General features: G+C 41.6%; 1 protein-coding gene across 1 annotated transcript in view; it reads right to left on the bottom strand.

Annotated features, from left to right (window-relative positions):
* Positions 1-11,192, bottom strand: part of LOC126992569 (hemicentin-1-like) — a 203,252-nt gene extending 192,060 nt beyond the window's left edge. Inside the window, exon 1 of the mRNA XM_050851383.1 lies at positions 11,059-11,192. Within this exon, the coding sequence (XP_050707340.1) occupies positions 11,059-11,168 (110 nt within the window). The 5' untranslated portion in view covers positions 11,169-11,192. The remainder of the gene's footprint in view (positions 1-11,058) is intronic.
* Positions 11,193-11,830: the final 638 nt, after the last annotated feature.

The raw sequence follows: 11,830 nt of genomic DNA on the forward strand, positions 1-11,830 counted from the left end.
GCTACACACGTGAAAGAAGATAAACCCAACTTATCCTCACCCAGCCGGGGAATCGAACCCCGGTCCTTCTGGTTGTGAGGCAGACGCTCTACTCACTGTGTGTGTGTGTGTGTATGCAGGTGCCATCAAGTTTAATGCATCTTAAGTTTAAAGTTTAATCGAAACATTATCATTAAGTTGTGTATTTTTTTTGGATTCAATTCCGCTTTCAAGCGCTTGGCTTGCAACCTGGTTCGTTTCCTTCAGCTTCTCTCTCTCTCTCTCTCTCTCTCTCGTCAAATATTCCACGCCATACTTCAACTTCCTGCGCCACAGAGGGACACAAAAACTCACAGGAGAGCCGTTGCCAGCACCACCTTTCCTTCCTCTTCCCATCTCCCTACTCTCCTTTCTTACCCTCCTGGCTCTCTTTTCTATCTGCCACTTCCTTTCCTGTTTCTTCCCCCAGTCTCCTCAGCGGTTCAGGAAGAGGCCTTGTCACACCTAACTTAGCTGACGTCCTCCCTCTCTCCTGTTGACTCTCTTCTCTCTCCTTTCCTACGCTCCTACTCTCTCCTTTCCGCTCTTCCTCTCCCTATGTCTACCCTAAATCTCGCCAGTTCTTCAGGAAGAGGCCTCGTCACACTTAGCTAAGCGATGCCCTTCCCTGCCCACGCCTCGACCCCTGCGGTGGACGATATCCCATGCCCCTTCCTGACCCTCGCGACGCCCTTCCCTGCCTACGCCTCGACCCCTGCGGTGGACGGTATTAGAGTATTATGATGGTTATAGGGTGAGAAGGTGTCAACGTTGTTCCTTTTTATTTTTTATTTTGACTTTGGAAGAGTATAATTGATCATCTGTTTTAATATGTCCGTTTCCCTTCTTCGTTCAACTATATTATTCTGTTTGACTACCGCTTCCAATTCACTTTATTCAAACACGGCTAACCAAATCGAAAATCAAATCAAAACCACCAGAACTAAAATAAACAATGCGAACATATTAACACATTTGTCCTCACACAATCGTTCACTAAATAAATGAAGTCTACGGATCCTTCTCAATTTGTTTCAATTATTCGTTCACCCATTCCTCATCTTGGTTAATTAAGAACATACTAACTAACATACTAAGTAATGAGGAGCAGCACAAATTTCGACAACGCCATATACTCGTATTGAGATGTATCGTGGGCCAGGTCAATCCGTCGAGTGACTTCTTAGTGAGACCCACCACTGTTATGCACTACGCTTCCTAGGTATGTTTAAGCTTTTGGTGACTTCGACATCCTCACCGCATGAATAGACAGACTAAACTGTGTTATCCAGCAAGTCTCCAAATGACTGGACCTTGGTTTTGGACCAGGAGATATTGAGTCCCAGAGGGTTTATCTCCTCATGCAGCACTTCGAGAGCCATCACCAGGACCTCCAGGGTATAATCGTCAGCAAAAACAAGATCAGTGACATTGATGTCGCCAGCAAATACTCAGCAACGACTTTGATCAGCAACTTTGCCTAATACCCAGTCCAGGCAAGTGTTGAAAAGTGATAGAGCAAGGACGCACCCCTGCCTCACTCCTGAATTAACAGGGAAGAAGCCAGAAACGTCTGCCCCACACTTCACAATACTCTCAGTCCCAGAGTAAAGGCCAGTCATCAGGTCAATACTTCTTCCAGGAATTCCACGGATCCGCAGAATATTCCAGAATGCCTCACGATGCACTGAGTCAAAAGCATTCTTGAGATCGATCGACATAGGCTGCGAAGAACCCCTGTCGAAACTCACGTCTGCGTTCAGCGAGGACGCAAAATGTTAGGATCCGGTCAATTCATGCTTTGCTTTATTTCCATTTAAACACTAGAAACACGAAACACGATCTTAGAATGGAAAATAATGGCTATGATTCACAACGATTGGCGCGAGGCCTCACCGTGTCTCGAGATACGTCCATACGAAGTCACTAGGTGATTGAAAATTTGAGTTGAAAGCAGAGTTTTTTGCCATCTTAGAACCCCAGCCCACTTGTCGTCAGCTTTAGACAGACCAGCACCTTTCTCAGTCCGATTGCAATACACATGGTGAACGTTTTCCTAGCAACTTTAATCCACATTCTGGCAACACCTTGGATGACAGTACACCAGGTTCAGAAAATTTGACGGCTGTCAAGACAGGGTGCGGTGTTCCCAATTATCTTTAAAAACGAAACTCATAACTACGACGTGGCAAGACAAAAAAATAGTCATGGTAATAGCTCTAATAATTAGACTGGATGGACGTCTGTTTGTTTTCATGTCTGGCATCAAAAACACATTCGCAAACTCTTCTGAATCATTCGATCACTCGCTTGAAAGAACGAATCAGAGTTGCCATTACTATTACCCTATGATTAGTTCAGACCTCAGCAAGAACGAGTAAAATATGTTATATTACATTCCATAATGTTGCGACATGGCTGCTACAGAAACTACAATGCAAACAGGATACATAACGCAGCCGCGGGAAGTGTCTAAAAAATTGATATTCACGTAAACGATGCTTTTCTTCGCGGGTTTTCTCACGAAGCTGCGGGAGCTGCACGAAACAGGAAGGTTTTCCAAGTGCACACGCACGCATATAAGCACACACTAACATAATAATAACCACAAAACACACACAAAGAAACGAAAACTGAAGCACACACACACACACACACACACACACACACACACACACACACACACACACACACACACACTCGTTAAACTACACCATAAAACCCCCTCATCATCAGGAACATTAGATAAAGACGTGACTTTATGATTTTTAACACCATCATGATAATTTAACATTCGTAAATTTAAATATATATTACGTTTTTTATCGTGATTTATGAGAAGCAGAGATTACTATTCATATTTTTTTCTTATATATTCCACATTTCTCTTACATTCTTTTTACCGTGAAGTCACTGTGAGGCATTTCAAGTTACACCATTTTAAATGACTGCAGGGCGGGGCAGCGCCCGCGCCGCCGCTCGCTCCGGGAAATGCAACGAACGCGAGATTTCTCTATGACTCTACAAGATGCAGTTTCATAGGAAGTGAGGGACACGCACAAAAAAAAAAAAAAGCAAAAAGATCAATTGTGTGTGTGTGTGTGTGTGTGTGTGCGCGCGCGCAAATGAACGCTTCGCCTCCAATAATTCAGGGTCTCGCTTGGGTTCGTCACACTAGCAATGAATATAAATGCGTTCCTCGATTTGCACGGCGTTCTTGTGCAGCCGAGGCTTTTTGATAAAACTTCAATGTAAACATAATGAAATAGAGGCTATGAATGCTACCCGCTTTCTACCAGACAGTATCTATACTTTTTACTTCTGCCTGTCGATGACTCATGTATTTTTAATAGGCCCGAGGCTACTTATTCCAGTGTTCCCTGAACATTAACAGGAATGGTGAGAATGGAACGTCAGAAGCTCGGAAGAAGGAGTTTGTAGTCAAGTTTTTAACAACGGCGAAGCATTATAATTCATGGAGATGTACCAGACGGCCCTGGTTAATAGGCACTGATCATCAAAAGCTCAACCAGTGACTAACTATTCGGCATGTCGAGCACTGACGTCTTGATTAATTTACTAATGAAGTGTCTTATTGACTGACAGTGATCATTTGACATTATGACTGACTGACCAAGGGACTGAGAGGTTGAATGAATAACTGACCCTCATCCCCAGAACCATAGAAACAACACTCCATTAAACACACTATCTCGGACCTACGCACAATAATCACTTACTAAAACCCTTACAGAAGGCAACTAAAACCCTTACAGAAGGTATCATTACGTGTGTTGCTCCTCTCGTGTCACGTGATGTGTATGTGCGTTCGTGCGTGCGTTTGTGGGTGGGTGTGGAGGGTGTGGTCACCCTAAAGTCATAAAGAGGATGGTTTTAGGGCTAATTGGCTGCCTCGTAAACCCACACGAGTCTCTCAGGTCTTCTTTATTCTATTGTTCTTCTTCTTCTTCTTTGTTGGTCTATTACCTCATTCATCGTTGCTTCTCCTATTTATTTTACGTTGTGTAGTCTGTCATTCTCACTACACTTCTGTCTCCCTGCACCCATGACGCTGTTTTATCTGATTTTTTTTCTCCATTTCATTCCTATTAAGGTTTTTTTTTCACTTCTAAGTTTCTTTCCTTCATCCTTCAAGGGGAATCATCTTGTACATTTCATTTTATAAGCCTAATCTCTGTTGCTGCATTTTCTTTCATTTTTTTTCTGGTATTTCTAACAGTGTAGTACATCCTATTTACTTTTCGCTGTTATTTTTGTCCTTCAGCTCATTTCTTTCTCAACAAACATTTTTCTTTCTTTAGCATTATTCCTGCATTCAGTCTTGTTATATTCTTCCTTTGCATATTCTTGTCTCCTCAGACTCTTTGCTTCAATAAATTGTTGGCTTTTATCTCCCATCGTTCTCTCGAGTTATAAGGTTTCTTCTCTGCTGTAGTACATGTTTGTGTATATTTAGGGTCTTTTTGCCATTTTCGTCGTTTTTTTTGTGTGTGTATAACAATATCCTAGTATTTATTTTCTTGTTTATCCGGCTTTTTTTTTCCTGCTGCCGTCATTTTCTTTACCCTCTTTTTTTCTTTATTTTTCTCTTAATTTCTACAGCATTTATTTTCTTCCTTTTTTTATTTTGCCTTTTTTTTTAGCTGTATTGCTTTATGTTGGTGCTTCAGGTGATTACTTCAACACATTTTTATATATTCCTTAGAGCATATTTCGTTCCTATTTTTACGGCTACAATAATTTGTTTTCCTTTGTTCGCCTTCATCTTCAGAGTCAACTTGTCCTTTCTCACTGCGCGTTACAAGCAATTCATTTTTCAAGCTTCCACGTTCTTCTTGCCACACAACTTCCAATACCAGTGGCTACATATTCATTAGTTTTATTTAATTTTATCTACTGACTCCCGAAGGCTTCATTCAACATTATTTTTTTCAGGTTTGCAGGTTGGAAAGTCTGAGATGTAACGTTTTCTTCTTTTAACTTTTCACTTCTTTTTATCTTGACGTCTTTTACAAGAAACGCAGCTATCTTTACTGATGCTTTGTTTTACCTTTCACCTCGTTATATCTTGAAGGTACAACAATAATGTGAATAAATAAGATAGTTTAGTCGCCCAAACATGAAAGGTATAAGTTAAACTACCATCCACGGCCACCACCAATCGACTCATACTTATCCCGACCTTTTTGAGATGGAAATACAGAAGAACCAAATTTACCCACCTTGTCACTTTTCTTTCCTTTCCTTTCCTTTATTCTCCTATCCTATCATACCCACTAGTATCATTTCTCTGCTTTTCCTTTCTCCTCTCACATTTCTCCTCTTCCCTCTCCGCTGCTATCAGACACAAGCAATCTCTCTCTCTCTCTCTCTCTCTCTCTCTCTCTCTCTCTCTCTCTCTCTCTCTCTCTCTCTCTCTGTCTGTCTGTTTTTATAAAATTTAAACAGGGTTTACAAAATATTGTGCTAAAGTTGAGGGTTTTAAGCTTAATCTATCTATAGTTATATGCAAGACAAGACACACATTGAGTTACTCCCTAGAGGTCCTAAGCCAGCTGTTCACCTCCCGTTTGAAGTCTTGAAGTGACGCGCGATGGTGGAGGTCGGTGTGGCGAACAAGCTGGTTCCACAGGCGGCTGTAACGGGGCTGGAAGGAGCGGAAATGGTGTTCTGTCCCAGAGAAGGGTACAGCCATTTGTTCCTGCCTGTGGGGTGCTGCTCGGGTGGAGTGCATGGGGCTTGGGGGCGCGGGGAGCTTGACAGCTGCCAGGTGGGGTGTGTTTAGGTTGTATGCCTTGAACATTACACACAGGCCTGCCACATCCCTGCGCTCCTGGAGAGGTTGCAGGGAGCCACGCACGTGCTTAGGACCTGTGCTCTGTATCAGACGCTAGGCTCTGGCCTGGACTCGATCCCAGCGTTGCAAGATAGGATGGAGGGCAGGAGGAAAAGGCGAGGGGGGAGTACTCCATGAGGGGACGTACTTGTGCCTTGTAGAGCACCTCAGCCTCTTTGGCCTCAAGTAGATGGGAGATGCGCCGTACACAGTTGAGTTTCCATGTTGCATTTTTTGTTATTTTCTTAGCATGGTTAGTGAAGGAGTGTCCCGCGTCGAACCTCACTCCGAGAATGGAGAATGGGGAATCTCTCTCTCTCTCTCTCTCTCTCTCTCTCTCTCTCTCTCTCTCTCTCTCTCTCTCTCTCTCTCTCTCTCTCTCTCTCTCTCTCTCTCTCTCTCTCTCTTTTTCACTTACCTAAACTCCACACACAAAAGGACCCCTTGTAAAAACAGGAGAGTAACGCAGCACTTTGGTAAACTACAACCATATGCTTGTCGATATACAGGAAATGTTTCACCTTCCAAATCCCCCACGGCACTGTGCGACCCTTGGCGAAGCAGGGTGATTGCGAGCTGCTTCAGGCAAGAATTACTGGTCCGCGGAGCCTCAAAGTTCACGGTGGTGGGAGTATGAAGCAGGTCATTAAGAAGAAAGGAGTGTAAAGAAGAGGTAGTGGTGGTTTTTGGAGGCTGTGGTGTTAGTAGTGGTTTTGGTGGTGGTGGTGATAGTGGTGGTGGTGGTGGTAGTGATCGTGGTGGTTTTAACATTACATATGAACATCAGGAGTCTGCCAGAGGCCGGTTGGCCTATACAAGGCAGCGCCTGTAAACCTAACCGCACCTCGCCTCACTATCCATGAATTTATCCAACTTTTTCTTAAAAAATACCTGTGGTATGTTTATGCACTCACAAGATGACTGCCTAATCTGTTCCACTCATTCACCACTCTATTAGTAAACCAATTCTTGCCTATGTCTTTGTTGAATCTGAATTTATCTAACTTGAAACCATTGCTACGTGTCCAAAATCCTATTAACATCCCCTTTATGGGGGTGGTCGTGGTGGTTCTGCTGGTGGTGGTGATGGTGTTGATGGTGGTGGTGGGTGGGACAGCGTGTGGGAGGTAAAGGAGGCTTAAAGGTGGTGGCGTTGAGAAGGAAGGAAAGAAGGAAGGAAGGAAGAAAGAAGAGAAAGGCAATTGGGAAGGGATAGGAAGGTAGAGAGAAATGCAAAAATGTGACATATATATATATATATATATATAGAGAGAGAGAGAGAGAGAGAGAGAGAGAGAGAGAGAGAGAGAGAGAGAGAGACGACATATAGTTTACGGTTTAAACTGTGGCATTCTCTTAAACTTCAAGCAAAACGGAACCAAAAAAACTCGTAATATTTCTTATCATCAGTGGAGGTGACGGTCTTATCTCTTCCTTGGCGGTACAGTTTTACACGCCACAACGGAAAGGACTTGTTTTGTCGACTGCATAAAGAAATCATTAATCGAGAAAATATTATTCGGCGACCTTGTATCGAATTTCCTTGTTGATGTCGTTGGTGCTGGCATTGGTGGTAATCATGTTGTGTTTCTGGCTCGGAATGTGAGAAAACTGAGCCATTCCAAGGCATGAAAGTGTGTCTTAGTGTCATAAAGCACACCGCCGGGCACGCCACATTCCCTTTCATGAAAACCTTAAAACTTCCAGGTTACAGGCTAGACGAGCCATCCACACAAGGTCTGGCAGGGATGGAAGTCAAACAAATAAAATATACCTTTCCACTGAGTATTACTCAGTCATGCGTCTCTTCTGCTCCGGGACAACGCACCCTAACGTGCTCACAGACACACGGCCTCGCTGCACCGCGTTCACCCAAGTGGCTGTGTTGTCTTACACGGGTAAGCATCTCCCACGACTTGGATTACATGGTGGCCACGACCTTAAAATAATGCAGCCTTTACCGGTGTCCTCAATTTCTGCACACCCCGGGGAGGGGAACAGCTGACCACTGTTTTCTCAGTGATGGATGCCTTCAAACAGCTCTACATTTTCTGAGGCTTTGCATGATACATCAAGCGGCCGCAATCGGCGGATGTCAAGCAGTAATTGTCATAAATTAGGATCAGCCTCCAACTTACCAAGATATTAATTATGACCGACGACTGAATTTCTATTCTTTTTCATTGATAGATGGAATTAGATGAAAAGCTAAAAAAGTGCGGGTTGCCACCAATGGCTGTGTGCCAACGCAGTGGCAGGTACATTAGTGGCGACCATCTGTCTGTTGTTGTTCGTCCAATAACCGGACTAATAAAATCTTCAGTATTATAATTCTTGTGATACTGAATAATGCCTTTAGTGGCAGCAGGAGCAAGAAAATTACACTATAAAATATTCTTATGAAAGACAAGTAAGATTTTTGGGGCTAAATCCATGTTGCAAGTCTAAAACTGAATGTAATTTGATGAAAAAATAATTCAGTTTCCCACTGAGCCATCTAGTTGACTAACCACGGTTGACCTGTGGCACTCAGTGTTGTTCATTACATTTCTTTTTCACTACTAAATGCAGTTTCCCTAATGATACTTGGATGATTTTTATCTTATACTATATATGAAGATGATGCGTCTTTCAGTAAGCTGATAAATTATTGCAGCAGTGAAAGATAAAATTTAGTTTCGCTCAGTTGAAAAAGCTATCATTTACCGGGTTACAGTTGTTTTTATTTTCAGCGTGTGTATTGACGGCATGGAAAATAATGATAATTGCAATAATAATAATAATAATAATAATAATAATAATAATAATAATAATAATAATAATAATTATATAAATAATAATAATGATAATGATAATAATAATAATAATAATAATAATAATAATAATAATAATAATAATTACAATAATGATAATAATAATAATGATAAAAATAAAAGTAATACTAATGAAAACATTAAAAGGTACAATGACAATATATATAAAACTTTACACAAAATATATAAATAAATTAAAGGGAGTAAAGTTTGCAACAACACAAATATCATCTGCTTGCTTAGAACGAAACAGAAAGAAAACAAAGCGGAATAAAAGAACGAAAGCCGACATCCATAACTAAAAACAAGCACCCATGGTTGGCTGTTCACTACCGCTGTTGTATCGATGGGTGATGATCGTGTTTCTACTGAAGTGACTCCCATTCAGCTCTCATTTACCATAACCGACCTCAACAACTGCACCAATACTACGAGTAATTAGGTTATCAATATTAACGTAACTGGTGCACTGTTATCACCTCCAGGCTGGACTAAAATACTGAACAAAGGCAACAAATTCTCGCAAAGCATTGCTCATTTGTGACTAAGGTGTCTGCATCATTATGAAACTAGTCCCGCTGCTTCTCTTCTGTTCAATATTTTTGCTTAGATTCATTTCCCTTTTCTCTTCCCTTTCCCTATTTCTTCATTATTTCGTTGTATTTACTTGTTTTTTTTTCAATACGTTTTCTCCTCTCTTTTCTTTTTTTTTCATTTATTTATTTATCTTTCGTTCTTGCACTCGATTTACTTATTTTCTTCACATTTTTCTTCTTGTTTCTTTTATATTAAAATACTTTTATAGATGTAATAACAAAAAAATTGAGGGTCACAATAGGGACACCATCCACCGCCCTTTTCATCAATGAGTGTCATAAGTTATGTCCGGTGACGCAGACATTTTAATAACTATTAAGAGAAATTAATATGCTTGAACATATAATACCATGCAGAGTTGCACACGTTATAAAAGCGTGTGGCTGCGGTGCTCATCTCCGAGCCGTCAGCCCTTCAACTGTATCCATTACCCCGGGACACGGGCCAATGCGTCAGTTTGCCAGGTCAGTCAGGGATTGCCACAATTTACTTTCCTCAGATTTCCCAATGTACTCATTTATCGACTAACCCGAAAGGAAGGATAAAAAGCTGGGTGAGCTGAACGTCGACTGTCCGGGCCGGGACTCGAATCCGGGCCCCCGGAGTCATAACAGAGTGGCAACCCCAAAATTTGGCGGTCAGGAGGTGAATAAATGAAAACAGTATATCCCAGAGCAAGACTGGGTACACTAACATCAAACAGTATTGGTGAACGTTGGGAATAGTCTTTGTCCTACTGTGGACTAGTGATGGCTGAGGGTAGTGATGGTGATAATGTTAACATATTACGCTTTATATATATATATATATATATATATATATATATATATATATATATATATATATATATATATATATATATATATATATATATATATATATATATATATAAATGAACGCAGAGAGGGACCGGGGGACTCCGGTAAGCTAAATCTTGTCCCTTATGGCGCCGTATTGCAGAGGTTCATGGAAGAATTGTTATCTCATCTAAAACTGTATATTAGGAATCACACACACACACACACACACACACACACACACACACACACACACACACACACACACACACACGTACACACACGCATGTCCCATTGAGTAGGTGTAAATAAGCTAATTACATCAGTGTATTCAGTTTCCATTAGACGAGTTTCAGCGTTAATTAAACCACTCTAGAAAGACTAATAATTGTCATTAAAAACAACAATACAACAACTACCAATAAGCTATTTACACTATTTACACACTGGGGAGGCGGTGGCTGAGTGGATAGCGTGACGGCGCCGCGTCCAGGACGACGCGGATTCGCGCCCCGTCCGGTCACACTAAGCTGGGAGTTTTCAGTCACCGCCGAGTGGCCTAAGACTACCCACATGCTGTCCAGAAGACTACCTATCAACCCGGACTCTAGATTCTAGGATCAAAGATGAGCTCCAAGGGACAACATGAGCCAATGCAAGATGGCGCCACTATAAACACTTGCCTGCGCCACAATGGGCTGGGGCCGACCATCAGGCCTTACTACGCAGGCCTACTGGCGCCACAGGCGAAGACGTAAAAAAAAAAAAATAATAATAATAATGATGCAAACTGTTATTGGTCATATTACTATTATTACGACTACTAGTAATATTATTACTATTACAACTACTACTACTACTTCGACAAACAACGAAAATTGCTAATGGACCAGCCATCAACCACATCATTGCCAATCACCTCTACACTATAACCTCTCCACCCTCACACCCGTCACCCCGCCCCGCCCCGCCTTACCTGTAGATGGGCTCCTTGTCGCCGTTTCTGTACCACAGCACCACGTACACCATGTCTGACGCCTCAAAATTACCAACCTCGCAGGGCAGCACCGCCTCGCGCCCCGCCATGGCCTCCACGCGCCGCCACACGCCTGCACGGGGAGAGGAAGAGAGGCGCTGTTAGTACAAATCTTGGCCACACAGCTGGTTTGTTATTTAGTGCGAGAAAGACGGGGACAAAGGTAAGACGTGTTATTCTCTGGTCTGCTGTGCTCAGCCTTACCGATCAACAGAGAATACACTGAAAGCCGCTCCAGCGCTCCGCCGCGAGGAAGGGAAGAAGGGCTCAGCGTAAGAGAAAACTCGTGTGCTCGAAAGCCAGCCGCCATGAATCACGGAGCCAAAAAAAGCAAATGTAAGTAAAGAACCAGCAGAAAACATGGAAAACAAGTCTAAAATAGAAACAGCCTTGAGTCCATTACACTCCCCATGAATATATATATATATATATATATATATATATATATATATATATATATATATATATATATATATATATATATATATATATATATATATATATATATATATATATATATATATATAATGCTGCTGATGGAATAAATATAATAGTAGGCAGTCACTTAACAATGATGAATTTATAGGAAAAAATAAAATAAAATATTGACACATCAATTCACAATTACAAGAAAAATCCAAATTGACGAGTTTACACTACCGAGGATACAAACACTTGCAAAAACGTTAAAAGTAAAATACAAGTTCAAGTA

Source organism: Eriocheir sinensis, chromosome 7, assembly GCF_024679095.1.
Source record: "Eriocheir sinensis breed Jianghai 21 chromosome 7, ASM2467909v1, whole genome shotgun sequence".
Taxonomy (NCBI): Eukaryota; Metazoa; Arthropoda; class Malacostraca; order Decapoda; family Varunidae; genus Eriocheir; species Eriocheir sinensis.